The following is a 14958-nucleotide window of genomic DNA, read 5'->3' as shown; positions in this document are numbered from 1 at the left end:
CTCATATAAAGTGGCGTACCATCCACATGTGACCTACACACTTCCTCCTGTGTACTTTACATCACCTCTAGATACCTCTTAATACCTAACATGATGTAAATGCTATGTAGACAGTTGTAAATACGATGTAAATGCTATATAAATAGTAACCAGTGTGGCAAATTCAAGCTTTGCTTTTTGGAACTTTCTGAAATTAAAAAAAATATATTTTCAGTCCACATTTGGTTGAATCCATGGATGTGGAACATGTGGGTACAAAGAAGGCGACTGTACTCTCTTTGTTATTTGGTTTTTATGACTCTTAGAATGTAAAAACCATTCTTAACTCACAGGCAAGATTTATCCTGCACCACTAGTAGTTTGCCAACACCTGATCTAGGGCCAAGTCAGGCCTGCAAGAAAATGCCAGTGACTAAACCAGAATTTAGTTTCAACCCCCTCATGGGCCCATTTTGGGCCAGGAGGCCATGCAGAAGGTGTTGCCACCAAGCTGTCCCACAGAAAGAAAGGTGACCCCAGAATGGTCAGAGGGAGCAAATCCTAAATTTTCAAGATGGTCTATATAACTCCCCCCAGCTTAGATCTCAGGAGATTGTTATCCAAGAGGCAGTCAGGAAGAGAAGGAGCCTCTCTGGGAACACCTGTGCAGTGATCAAACTGTCCGGCCAAGCTGCGTGGACCAGGAGGAGGGAAGAAGGTAGAGTCAGAAATCTTTTTGAGCTGATTTTCTAGGAGATGCTTCCAACCATCAATAATAGCAGACGCACGTGGATAGGAGGGAAACTAGGAAGTCCCAGCCAACACCTTAACTAGCCATTGACTGCAGTCTGTCTTCCAAGGTTGGAGCTGGGGTTGGATGGCTGCTGCACCCCGGTGGGCATCACCAGCTTTTTACTCAGCCCAACCAGCAGTGAACCAGGCCCGGTCACTTATGGGAACCTCTGTAAATCGAGGGCCCCGCTGACGAGCCAGCAGCTTTGCAGGGGAGTAGGGGATAAAGTTTCCTCCAAAGGGAAAGCTGCTACTTCTCCATGGCAAAACTGAGATGACCCGAGGACCAGCCCAGCTGTGCTCTTGAACATACCATTTTCATCTAACCATTTCAGACCTTACTGGTTGTCAAGTTCAAGTTGACCTACCCCAAAATGGAGATGTCAGACCAGGGAGTCACAAGGCAGTCCCTCTCAACAGAGCTTGAATAGCAATTAATAGCAGCGTTTTCTCCAAAGGGGTGTATGTATGGGCTGCGTCAGGCAGGTGGTGCTGTTGTACTGGGAAATGGCTTCTGAGTATTCCCACAGCCATTAAGTTATCAGAGCTGTGAGTTCCCCTTCTCCTGGGATGCTCGCTTGCTTCTATAGTCTGCCATGGAGAGGACCACACATGCTACAGTCTCTGGATGGGAGAATCCCCTGACGCTTATGGGACAATCACAGTATGAACACATAAAACATCAATACCAATTATATATTCAATAGCAGAAGCCACAGCAGCACATTGAATTGGCCCAAACGCCCCTACCCTGCAAGGTCACATCAGCTTCCCTTCCTCCACAATGAGCCTTGTCAGTTGAATTCAGGTGATTTTTTTCCTGCTTGAAGAACATGCTTGAGCCAGGAACCACAAAATCAGCTTTAGTGAAATTTCCACCCAAGGGATATACTGTCTCCAAGAGCCACAAAGGCTGATCCTTGTTGAACATCCTTTGTAGCTGGAAACTGCAGGACCAACAGTGTCTTTTCTAAGCTATGGAATGTCTGTTTAAGCCCAGGCAGTCCTCAAGATGATGACTTGGATAGCAGGGCCTTCATTTTTGTCTTCATTTGAGACTCAGCCATCCTTAGCTAACCCTGATTGGATGGTAGGCAACGCTACACAAGCAGTGGAGGTCATTACCAAAAAGCTGTTCCTTCCAAAGGTGTACAGATGGCCAAAAGGCACATGGGAAGAAGTTCAGTATCATTAGTCACTAGGGAAATGCAAACCAACCTCACCATGAGATACCACTTCATACCCACCACAAGGATAGCTATAACCTCCCCCCAAAGAAAGGAAAATAACAAATGTTGGTGGGGATTTGAAGAATCTGGAACCTCATACATCACTGGCAGGAATGTGAAATGGTGCAGCCACTGTGAAAGTCAGTTTGGCAGGTCCTCAAAAAGTTAAACGTAGAATTACCAGCAATTACACTCTGAGTTAAAATACCTGAAACACTGAAGACAGGTGTTCAAACAGTAACTTGTATGTGAACATTCACAGAAGCATCAGTCACAATAGCTAAAAAGTAGAAACAACCCAAATGACCTTCAATGGATGAATGGATTTTAAAAAGTTATATATTCATACTATGGGGATTACTCAGCTATGGAAAGGAATGAAGTTCTGCTACCACGTGGATAAACCACTGTGCTAAGTGAAAGAAGTCAGACACAAAAGACCACATATTTAATTATTCCACTTATACGAAACATCCAGAATAGGCAAATCTATAGAGATAGAGAGCAGATTGTTGGTTGCCAGGGGCTGGGGGCAGAGAGAATGAGAAGTGAGTTCTTAATGGGTATAAGGTTACTGTGTGCGGTGGTGAAAACTTCTGGAACTAGAAGGTGGTAATGATTGTGCAACATTGTGAATGTTCTATGTAAACTGACTATACTTCAATAAATATATGTATATAGATATGTGTGTGTATATGTATATATATATATATATAAAAACATTGTGATTGTTCTAAATGCCACTGAATTGTACACTTAAAAAGGGTTAAAATGATAAATGTTATATATTATGTATATTTTACCACAATTAAAAAAATACAAATTGGAAAGGATGAAATAAAAGTGCCTCTATTTACAAACAGCATGACATAAAAAATCCTAAGCAATCTGCAAAAATGATACTAGAACTAGTAAAGTCAGTTCAGGAAAGTCACAGAATACAAGGTCAATATACAAAATAAGCAGTATTTCTGCATGCTAGCAATAAGCAATTAGAAATTCTAAAAAATTTAAACAGTATCATATATACCATCATACTATATAGGAATACATCTAACAAAATATGTGCAAGAACTGTATGCTGAAAACCACAGATATTCATGACAGAAGTCAAAGAAGACCTAACCGAATCAAGAGATATACAGTGTTCATTAAGATGTCAATCACCTTGAATTGATCTGTAGATTCAACAAAATCCCAAAGAAAATCTCAATGGGTTGTTTAGCAAAACTGACAATCAGATTCCAAGGTTTATATTACAAAATCAAAGGAATTAAAATAACTAAAACAATTTTGAAAAGGGAAAGCAAAGTTGGAGGACTCACACTACCTGATTTCAAGATTTAGTATAAAGCTACAGTAATCAAAACAGTATGGTACTGGTGAAAAGATACACATATATATGTGTACTGAACAGAACAGAGAGCCCAGAAATAGATCCACACATATATGGTCAATTGACTGGTCAACTGATTTTCAACAAATGTGCTAAGATAATTCAATGGAGCTAAAAACAGTCTTTTCAACTAATGGTGCTGAAAATTAAACTACCCATGTGCAAAATAAATAAAAAACCTTGCTCTAACATTACTCTGTATAAAAATGAACTCAAAATAGATTGCAGCTTTAAATGTAAAGCCTAAAACTATAAAACTCTGAGGAGAAAATCTTTGTGACCTTGGATCAGATTTCTCAGGACAACAAAAGCATCAACCATAAAAAAAAGGTTGATAAAATGTCATTGTTAATTTACAAATTCTGTTTTCCAAAAGACACTATTAAGAAAATGAAAAGGTAAGCTACGTATTGAGGGAAAAATATTTGCAAAATACAAATCTGGTAAAGGAATATCCAGAATATATTAAATTTTACAATGTGGTGGTAAGAAAACAACCCATTTTTAAAATGAGTAAAAGGTTTGAACTGAGATTTTGCCAAAAAAGCGATACAGATGGCAATAAGCACATGAGAAGATGCTCAACATCATTAGTCATTAGGGAAATGCAAGTTAAAACCACAGTGCGACACCACTACAAACCTACAAGAACGGCTAATTTAAAACACTGATAACAGCAAGTGCTAGTGATGATGCAGAGTAACGGAAATCCCCTCACACACTGCAGGTGGAGATGCAAAATGCAAAGGGTGCAACCACTTAGCTGAGTCGAGCAGCTGCAGATAAAGTTATACACACACTTATTATACAACCCAGACACCCCAATCTTAGGTATTTACCTAAGAGAAAGAAAAAACAGACATCCAATACCCAATTTTCTCCAATTCAATCTAGGTGTGCATATCAGCCCCTTGGCTCGTCTAAGTCTTTGCTCTACAGGAGCTACCAAACCCATTCTAGTTTTTGGATGCATCTTTGAGCAGCCTTTACAGCTGTCTTCTCTAGCCCCACTTGTCCCTCTAATATTTGGGTTCCTCAGCCGTCAGTCCCAAAGCACCTGCATTCTTGAGTCCTCACTCCACCCCGCTGCCTCCTTTTCTCTGACGACCTGCAGCTTCTTACCTGGGATTTTCTTTTTTGTATAAAATGCATCTCTCTTTCAAATGACCTGCTTGTTTAGAATTTTAGTGGCTTACGTATTCTACTGATGGTCACTCCCCCTTCCCCACATCTGAGGCTGGAGCAGATATCCTAGGGGTTCTTTTGGATCGCAGGCTAGTGAACGCCAAAGCTGTCCCACACCCTCAGCAGCCCCTCCAGAGGACCCTACACGAGCAGATCACGGCTATGCTGCTCACTCTTAGTTAATGGATACCTAATCACTTACTGGCCTTGCTGGTGACCTGCCATCAGTCCTAAGAGGGAACATCATCTACCTTTGGGATGGCCCAGTTAAACTAATGTGGCTTCCAAATGTCAGCACCAGGACAAGTGGGGAATTTTCCTTTGTGGCCACCAACTGTCATGCAAAGGGGTCAGGAGACCCAGCACTAGGGCTCTGCAAGAGAGGAGTGAAATCGGTTCATTGTAGGAAAACATACAAGTAGGAAAGATTTAGAATATAAGCTAATGGTAGTATTTTGTAATTCTTCTAGAGCACCTAGACTTCTCTTCAGTTAAGGGACTTCCGGTTTTGAAAATGATTTATGTGTGGAAATGAAGTGGAGGTTGTACCTCTCCACTTTGATGACATGTCAGATTTCTACCTGCCAGACCTGGAGTTTTCCTGTTATACAGATATTTCAGCAGAGATAAATCAATTCAAGAGTCTCAGATAAATTAAATGAGTCTCAGAAAACTGGGAAAGAAACAGAAGCACAGAGTTAGCAGAGGAATAGTAAACCGCATGAAGCCGATTGTCACCCCATGACTGGAGAGACAAAGGAAGAGAATCGCGTTATCAGAACCTAAAATCTTAAGTGTCCCTGCAGAGCTGAAACCCACGCTAGAAAAACGGGCTGCCTGGATGAAGCAGCTGTGCCCGAGGGCATCCATCAAACTTGTTCTGGCAGTGCTAAAAGAGCTGAAAACTGCAACCCACTGGTGCTGTCAGACAAGACACTGCTCTGTGACTACGCTCAGGAACCGATAGGAAGCAGCAAGTCCCTTCTCCCTCCTCCAGTTGGTCTCCCTCTAGTGCCCCCTTTAGGCAGAATCTAACAGGAACCCAGCCGCAGAAACACGTGACTTGCCAGAGTAACACAGAGCAGAGGATATATATAGAAGACCAGATTTGCAGCTGAGAGACAACAGTTTAATAAGCCAGCGCGCCCACTGAGTGAATTCCTAAAGCTTTGCAGCATTTAACATTTCTAAATACAAAAAGGCTCCGGATCCAGATTGCCCAGATTTCTATTCAAATTTGGCCACTTTCCAGCTGTGTGACCTTGTGTGAGTCACTTATCTGTGCTTCAGTTTTCTTATTTGCAAAATGGAGACATTGGTACCTACCTTATGTGGTTGAGAATATAAGGTAGGTACTAATGTCATAAGAATTCATTGGCTTAGCACGTGAAGCACTTAACCCAATGCCAGGCACATAGCACCCTGTGTTAGCTGTTGTTTGTCATCGCCAGCATCATCCTTACTGTTATTATTAGTCCTTGGCTTAGAAGAATTGATTCAGCATCTTCTAGAGAAATCTGGTTGCCACACAACACTTGGCAACGTTTCAAAGCTACTCTGCACCCAAAGTGGCAGACAGTTGGAATTCCTCCAATTTGGAAAAAGGATGTTTTGGTTTTCATTTTTGGATGTGTTGGTTGTTGGTGGCTTTCCTGCTATTTTACTAATAATTGCTGTCAGTTCAGCCTTTTCATTACCAGTTTAGTTTGTTATGGGTTGTTTAGTTAAACTGCATGTATAATGATGCATATTTGCCTCAATTCTGTGCGTGCGTGGCCTGCAATTTTCCACTAATTAGACTTTTTAAAGACACATATGCAGTTATCTACTCAAATTTGCATCATCTGTTCCCCTATTGCCAAGCAGATGCACACAGCGCCCACCCACCCCCACTCCAGGAAATAATTTGCTTTTTATCACTGAGTTCTTTTTCCACTGCTAAGTGGGAATGAGTTGGGGGGTGCAGATGGTTGGGGTTCTTGTCCCACTGAAGTAAGAGCCATCAAAATAGTGCAGACAAGAAGTGCTGCGCCCAAGTCAGACAGCAATAGTGGGCCTGAGGGGAGGGAACAGCCCCAGAAATACCTGAAATACAGCAGCAAACAGACCAAGGACCCCAAACACACCCTCAGTTTCAGCCCCATCCCCAAAGGATCTAGACACCCACCAGTTCCCAGAGAATCACGAATCCAGACCCTACTCCTCTCAAATGGCTTTATTTCCCCAGTGTGGGGAGCTGTGAGCGGGCCCTTTGGTCCCTGTACCCCAAAGACCCTGCAGCCTTCTCCAGCCCAGCAGGCTGTGGTACAGCCTTCAGAGGGGCAATACTTGGGCTCCAGAGGCTGATTCTCCCCGAGTGGAGCTGGTTCTGGAAGAAGCCAGGCCTGCAGTGGTCCTGACAGCGGCCCAGGTTCACCTCATGGACAAGGTGGCCAGGTGCGAGGGGCCAAGGATCTGCTAGGCCTTACTCTGGGAGAAAAACTCCCTATGGCGGCTCTTCATTGAAGTCCACCAGCAGGACTCAATCTAGAGGAAGAGAGGAGAACAGGTGGTGGGCATGGAGAGGAGGACAGAAAAAATAAGAGACCAGTGAAAAAGAAAGATGTACGATAAGCCCAAAGGAGACCGAGAGTGAACCAGGGACAAAAGGAGGGCAGTAAAAGTGAAAAAGACTCAGAGAGATATGGGAACAGAGACCTAGAAAGCAGGGAAAGAGACGTAGGCAGTGACAGAGGCTGGAGATACACCCAGGTAGACCTACACACTGACCTTTGGGCCCAGGCGGGGTTGGGGGCGGCGGACCCCCTGGGGGAAGCAACGCAGAGCGGCTCAAGGCCTCAGCTACCCAGCCTAGGACTCGGTTACAGTGCTGGACCTGGAGAGCAGGGGGGATATCAGAGCTCCAGACCGGAACCCTACTGCCCTTCACCCCAGCCATACCCACCCAGCCTGGCCCAGGTTCTCACCTCCTGTTCCAGCCCTTTCAGACGCTGCTCATACTCGCGGATCTGTCTCAGCTGCTTCAGTGCTGTGTCCACCCTGGAGATCCAGGGTTTCAGGTCTGCGCCAGCAGCCTACTGGCCCCGCCCACCTTGGAAGGCCCGCTCCCTGGGGCTCCCCTTTCCTCACTAGAGTTCGGGGACCCTGCCCCTTCAGGCTCTGCCTCTAGCCTGCGCCTTTGCAGGACCTAAGTCGTGGGATTCTCTCCTGTGGCCATAAGCCCCGCCCACCACCAGGCCCCGCCCTCACTTCTGCGATGTGCGCTTCAGACGTTCTGAGTCGCTCTCCCGCTGTTCCCGAGCACGCGCCAGAAGGAAATTCTCCTTTTGCACTGACTCCCACGTCAACAGCCTCCGCTCTGCTTCCTTTGAGAGGTGGACCCCTGGATAGTAGGATCAAGATACAGTCAAAGGGCCCCCCATCCTCGGGCCACGCGCAGTCCCAGACCCAGCTTTCTCACGCAAAACTGCTCTTTTGTGATCTCCCAGGCCACCCCCCACCCCACCCCGCGCCAGTCTAGGCCTCCCACTAACATCCCACGCCCAGCCCCCGGCAGACTAAGCCCTGCCCACTAGTGCTCGTGGGCGTCCTCCTCCAGCCGCTACGTGCTCGCCTTTCTCTCCAGGACCCGCCCATTGTGTTTCTCTCTTTAGGGTCAAGCCCAACTCTCACGAAAATGCTCGAAGACTGGGGAAGGTGGCAAGCGGGCCCGGCGCCTGCGCAATCGACGGATGAGGGAGTGCACGTGCGAGATGACAATAAGGGGCGGGGCCAGTGCGGGCCGAGAGTGAAATTCCCGGATGAGGCTGTAGCGCTGCGCCTTCCAGTAGAGGTCGCTGTTGCCTTGTACTTTGCCGAAGGTATGGCTGTGAAGACCCGGAGATCAAGAGTTACTGGAGGTCAAAAACCATTGGGACAGAGAGGATCAAGGTTAGCTATCAGGCAATATCTGTTGGAAGTCCAAGTCAGCAAGCAGATACCAGGATCAATAAAGTCAGAGATTACCACAGGATGCAATTAGTAGTTGGGTTAGGAGGGCCCAGGGTCAGACGTCAGAGGTAAAGTTGGGAAAGCTGAAATGAATTAGGTAGACGTTGTAGTCAGGTTCAAAAGTCAGTCTGGACATGAATCAGAAAGGAAAATTGGAGGTGGGGAGGGTATAGCTCAAGTGGTAGAGTGCATACTTAGTATGCATGAGGTCCTGGGTTCACTCCCGAGTACCTCCATTAAAAAAAACAAAAAACAAAAACGGTGTTCGCAGCAGCCGCCACCGCGCCGCCGTCGCTCTCCAACGCCAGAGCGCCCGAACCACCTCTAGCTTGCCAAGCTCCAGCCAAAGGAGAAGAGGGGTGAGTAAGGAGGTCTCTATACCATGGTTCGTACAAAGCGGACCGCCCGCAAATCAACGGGTGGTAAAGCACTGAGGAAGCAACTGGCTACAAAAGCCGCTCACGAGAGTGCGCCCTCTACTGGAGGGGTGAAGAAACCTCATCTTTACAGGCCTGGTACTGTGGCACTCCGTGAAATTGGACGTTATCAGAAGTCCACTGAACTGATTTGCAAACTTCTCTTCCAGCGTCTGGTGCGGGAAAGGATTTCAAAACGGATCTGCGCTTACAGAGTGCAGCTGTTGGTGCTTTGCAGGAGGCAAGTGAGGCCTATCTGGTTGGCCTTTTTGAAGACACCAACCTGTGCGCTATCCATGCCAAACGTGTAACAATTATGCCAAAAGACATCCAGCTAGCACGCGGCATACGTGGAGAACGTGCTTAAGAATCCACTATGATGGGAAACATTTCATCCTTTAAAAAAAAAAAAACAACTCCTCTTCCTGTTATTGGTAGTTCTGAACGTTAGATACTTTTTTCCCATGGGGTCAAAATGTACCTAAGTATATGATTGCAAGTGGAAAAATAGGGGACAGAAATCAGGTATTGGCAGTTTTTCCATTTTCATTTGTATGTGAATTTTTAATATAAATGCGGGGACATAAAGCATTAATGCGAGTCAAAATGTTTCAGTGAACAGGTTTCAGCAGTTCAACTTTATATCAGTTATAAATAAGCCTGTTAAATTTTTCTGGAAAAAAATAGTAATAAATCCTAAAAAAAAAAAAAAACCCAAAAACCCTCCTAGTAATAAATAAATAGGCCTAATGACCTCCCCCAAAATAAATACATAAATAAAATGGGATCATTGAAAGTAAAAGAAATGAAAATGGGGACATTACTATCAACCTAATAGAAATTAAAAGGATTATAAGAAAATGCTATCAAAAACTGTATGCCAACAAATTAGATAATGTAGATGAAATGGACAAATTATTAGAACCCAAAAATTAACTAAACTGCCTCAAGAAAAAATAGACAATATCAAAAGACCTATAACAAGTAAAGAGATTGAATCACTAATCAAAAATGTCCCACCAGCAAAAAAGGCGTAGGATCAGATGGCTTGACTGGTAAATTCTACCAAACATTTAAAAAATAATTAACACCAATCCTTCTCAAATTCTTTAAAAAAACTGAAGAGAACACTTCCTGGCTCATTCTGTGAGGCCAGCATTACCATGATGATATCAAAGCCAGATAAAGATATCACAAGAGAAGAAAATTAGACCAATATCCTTTATGACTATACATGCAAAAATCCTCAACAAAATACTAGCAAACCTAATTCAACAGCATATTAAAAGGATTATACATCATGACTAAGTGGGATATACCCAAGGAATGCAAGGGTGTTTCAACATACAAAAATCAGTCAATGTAAGAAACCACATTAATAGGACAAAGGAAAAACAACACATGATCATCCCAATTGACACAAAGACATAGAAATGACAGTTGACAAACTCCAGCACCCTTACATGATTAAAAAAGCTCAGAAAAGTAGAAACAGAAGGAAACTTCTTCAACATGATAAAAGGTACTCATGAAAAACCCACAGCTAACATCATAATGTAAAAAGACTGAAAGCTGTCCCCAAAGATCAAGAACAAAACAAGAATGCCGACTTTCACCACTTCTATTCATTGCACTGGAAGTTCTAGCCAGTGCAGTTAAACAAGAAGAACTAAAAGGCATCCAAATTGGAAAGGAAAAAGTAAAACTCTCTCTATTCACAGAAGATATCATCCTATAAATAGAAAATCCCGGAGAATCACAAGAAAGCTAATGAAGCTAATAAATGAATTCAGCAAAGCTGCAGGGTATGAGCTCAACAAACAAAAATCAACTGTGTTTCTATAACACCTGCAATGAATAGTCCAAAAAGGCAATTAAGAAAACAATTCCACTTATAATAAAACTTAAGGGAATAAAGCACCTAGGAATAAATTTAACCAAAACAATGCTGAAAGACATTTAAAAGAACATCTAAATTAATGGAAAGACACCCTATGTTTATGAGCACAAAGACTTAATATTGTTAAAATGTCAATACTACTTAAAGTGATCTATAGATTCAATGCAATTCCTATCAAAATTCCAACAGCCTTTTTCACAGAAATGGGAAATCCAAATCTCAGATTCATATGGAATTTCAAGATGACCTGGAGAGCCAAAACAGTCTTGAAAAAGGACAAAGTTGGAAGACGCACATTTCCCAATTTCAAAATTTGCTACAAAATCAAAACAGTATAGTACTGGCATAAAGACAGATTGACCAATGGAATAAAATTTAGAAGCCAAAAAAAAAAAAAAAAATCCATACATCTACAAGTGTTATGGCTTGAACTGTGCCCCTCGCCAAAATATATATATGTGTGTGTGTGTTAAAATCCTGACCCCTAGTACCTTAGAATGTGACTTTCTTTGGAAATAGGGTCTTTACAAAGGTAATCAAGTTGAAATTAGGTCATTAGGGTTGATCCCTAACCCACTATACTGATGTCTTGATAAAAATGGGACATTCTGACACAGATATGCACACAGAGAGAACATCATGTGAAAATGAAGGCAGAGATTACAAAGATGCGTCTATCAGCCAAAGATTGCCAGCAATCCACCAGAAGCTAAGAGATAAGCGTGGAACAAATTCTCCCTCATAGTCCGCAGAAGGAACCAATTCTGTCCATACCTTGATTTGGGACTTCTAAACTGTGAGACAATACAATGGCCAAGTGATGTTTAACAAGGATTCCAAGTCCATTCACTGGGGGGAAAAACAGTCTCTTCAAGAAATAGGCCTGAAACAACTGGATTTCCACATGCAAGAAGAATGAAGTTGGACCCCTGCCACACACCAATATATAAAAATTAAGTCAATGAACCAATGACCTGAATATAAGAGCTAAAGTCATAAAACATAGGAGTAAATCTTCATGACCTTGAGTTTGGCAATAGATCCCTAGAAATGACACCAAAAGTACAAGCAACAGAAGAAAAAAGTAGATAAATTGAACTTCATCAAAATTTAAAACTTTTGTGCATCAAAGGATATTATCAAGAAAAGGGAAAGACAACCAACAGAATGGGAGAAAATATTTGCAAATTATATATGTGATAGGACTTTAATATCCAGAATATATAAAGAACCGCTACTATTCAACAACAAAAGACAAACCACCCAGTTTTCTAAATGGACAAAGGATTTGAATAGACATTTCTCCAAAAATGTACAAATGGACGATAAGCACATGGAAAGATGCTCAACATCATTAGTCCTTAGGAAAATGCACGTCAAATCTACAATGAAATAACCAGTGCATGCCCACTAACCTTTTAATAAGAAATGTAACAACTGTTAGCAAGGATGTGGAGAAATTGGAACCCTCATATACTGCGAATAGAACTGTAAAATGGTGCAGCTGCTGGAGAAAACAGTATGGTGCTTCCTTACAAAGCTAAACATAGAATTACCATAGGATCCAGCATTCTATTCTAGAAATATACCCCAAAGAAATAAAAACTGAGACTCCAACAGCTTCGTGAACACCAACGTTCACTGCGGCATTATTCACAATAGCCAAAAGATGGAAACAACCCAAGTTTCCATCAACAGATGAATGGATCAACAGAATGTCTTATATCAATACAATATCTGGAATATGGAGTATAATTCAGCCATAAAAAGGAATAATGAAAACATTATGCTAAGTAAAATAAGCTAGACACAAAAGGACAAATATTGTATGATTTCACCTGTATGAGTCATCTACAATAGGCAGATTCACAGAGACAGAAAGCAGCTTAGAGGTTACCAGGGACTCTGGGCAGAAGGGGAAAATGGGGAGTTATTGCTTCCAATGAGTACATACTTTCTGTTTGGTGTGATGAAAATGTTTTGGAAATAGTGGTGATGGCTATATAGCATAAATGCAGTTAGTGCCTCGGAACTGTACACTTAAAACGGCAAAAATGGTAGTTTTTATGTTATATATATATATTTGCCACACTTTAAAAAAAAATTAATCTTCAGCCTGGGCTCAGAGAGAGGATCAGAGTCCAAAGTCCAGGTCCACAGCAGACTCTGGCTGAGTTTGGGGACAAACCAGCCTAAATTTAAATCAGAGTTCAAGGGCTAAAAATAGAATTGCTTAGACTGGAATCAAGGGTCAAGCTGGGGTCAAGGGTCATGTCAGGGTGAAGGGTCATGTGGGGAAGGTCAGACCAGAGGACAGTGGGGACTCACCTGAACATTGCAATGAGCAAATTGAGCAGCAGGATGTTGGCCACAAGCAGGAAGATGACAAGGAGAAGCACCACCAGCCAGTTAGCATAAAGCGAGACGCAGGTGCCTGCCTGGCGCCCTGGGGGGAGCCCCCATAAGCCCTGCTCCGACGAACAGTTGCCGTGATCCATGAGGGCCACTGTGGAGGGAGACACTCAGAGATGTGGCCCGAGAGACGTCTCTGTCTCTCGAAGGAAGGAAGACAGAAATGCAGAGGGGTGTGGGAAAGAGACCCAGCCAGAGGGAGACGGAATCCCAGAAGGAGGAGGGCAGGGACCCAAAGAGACAGAGGAGGGGTCGGAGACCCAGAGACGGGGGAAGGGGCGCACTAATCCCTCTCAGGGGGGCATTCAGGCTCTCTCATCCCTGTTTACCGTCCATGTCCTCCTGGGGGATCTGCCCAAAGATCTGCAGGTAGGGCCGATAGAAGACGCGGCGCAGGATGCCCGGGAGGCTACGGTCACGGGGCCTGAGGAGCCCCTCCGTAGCCACCCCGTAGGCAACGAGCCACACGCAGAGGAAGAAGAGGAAGAAGAACACATCCTTCATCTGCAGAAGAGGAAGATGAGACCAAGCCTGGCTCCGCCCTCCCTTACTCTGGCCCCGCGCTTGCCTCTGAAGCCCCGCCTCCACCCTGACTGTGCACCTGCAAGTTCCCAACACTTCCCTGGCCCCGCCCCCTTTCCTCTCTGGCCACGCCCACACCAGCCCCATCCCACCCTCACCATCTTGTTCACGATGACGATCTTGGGCCCCAGCTGTTTGTTGACTGTGAAGAGATGCAGCAGCCTCAGCGTGAAGATCATGAAGTCGAGGCAGAGGACAGTGCGGCCAAGGTCATACAGGCCTGGGGACAGCCTGGGGTGTGGGGAGACAACACGCAGCAGGGGTCACTAAAGGGCCACAGGGTGCCAAAGAAAACCCCAACTCTTCCCAAAACCAGTTCTTGACTGTGAGCATGTGGCCTCCCCAGGGCCAGAACTGGGACCCCCGATTCACCCGCGATTTATTTGAATTCTGGCACCATGACAGTGCCCAGCGGGGCCGCGCAGGGCACCCCACCCGCTAAATAATGGCTGCATGAATGATGGCCTTAGCAAAAAGCCGGGAGGTCCCTGTAAGAATCAGGTTGGGGGGAAACTGCGGGAATATCTGTCCAACTATAAAAGGCAAAATATAGAGAATTCCAGCAAACCCATAAGCAGAAGACAAAAGACCTAACAGGAAAGAGGATGAAGAATAACACACAATTCACAGAGGAAGGTCAAATGACCAGTAACATCAGCAATCCCTAAGGGGAAAGTTAAAATGATATCCCTATTTTACATCATCATGTACTTAAACTGAATGGATTAAAAACCTAGAGTAAAAGGCAAAGCATTAAAATCTTAGGAAGAAAATATAGAATTTCTTTATGAGCTTGAGATATGATAAATGTCATATAAGACAAAAAGTCTTATAAACAAGACACAAAAATCACAATAAAAAGACTGCATAATTTGACTACTTTGAAATATAAAACTTTCATGAATTATAGGATAACATAAATATAATGGATGGAGAACAGTCAAATTTTCTGCCAAAAATTCATAGCCTGAATTTGATCATGAGGGAACACCAGACAAACCTCAATAGAGGCAAATTCTACAAAATAATTGGTCTGGACTGTATAAAACAGTTAAGATAATAAAAGCTGTGTTTAAG

At 43.6% G+C, this 14958-nt stretch overlaps 1 protein-coding gene and 1 pseudogene across 6 annotated transcripts in view; one reads left to right on the top strand and one right to left on the bottom strand.

Annotated features, from left to right (window-relative positions):
- Positions 1–6781: 6781 nt before the first annotated feature.
- Positions 6782–14958, bottom strand: part of TRPM4 (transient receptor potential cation channel subfamily M member 4) — a 37155-nt gene continuing 28978 nt past the window's right edge. For 3 of the 6 annotated variants that reach the window (XM_064489510.1, XM_064489513.1, XM_064489514.1), the window contains 8 exons: positions 13980–14112; positions 13629–13803; positions 13216–13393; positions 8254–8447; positions 7831–7963; positions 7548–7620; positions 7351–7456; positions 6782–7107 (listed from right to left, as the gene is read on the bottom strand). In XM_064489510.1, coding sequence (XP_064345580.1) covers positions 7103–7107; positions 7351–7456; positions 7548–7620; positions 7831–7963; positions 8254–8447; positions 13216–13393; positions 13629–13803; positions 13980–14112 — 997 coding nt within the window. In that variant the 3' untranslated portion in view covers positions 6782–7102. Of the gene's footprint in view, positions 7108–7349; positions 7457–7547; positions 7621–7830; positions 7964–8194; positions 8448–13215; positions 13394–13628; positions 13804–13979; positions 14113–14958 lie in introns of those variants that run through there. The other 3 variants (XM_064489511.1, XR_010382393.1, XM_064489512.1) reach the window with 3 other exon arrangements.
- Positions 8954–9638, top strand: LOC105100220 (histone H3.3A-like; annotated as a pseudogene).

Source organism: Camelus dromedarius, chromosome 9 (genome assembly GCF_036321535.1).
Source record: "Camelus dromedarius isolate mCamDro1 chromosome 9, mCamDro1.pat, whole genome shotgun sequence".
Lineage (NCBI taxonomy): Eukaryota > Metazoa > Chordata > Mammalia > Artiodactyla > Camelidae > Camelus > Camelus dromedarius.
Note: the sequence above shows the minus strand (reverse complement) of the source record. Positions and strands in the feature narration are given on the sequence as shown.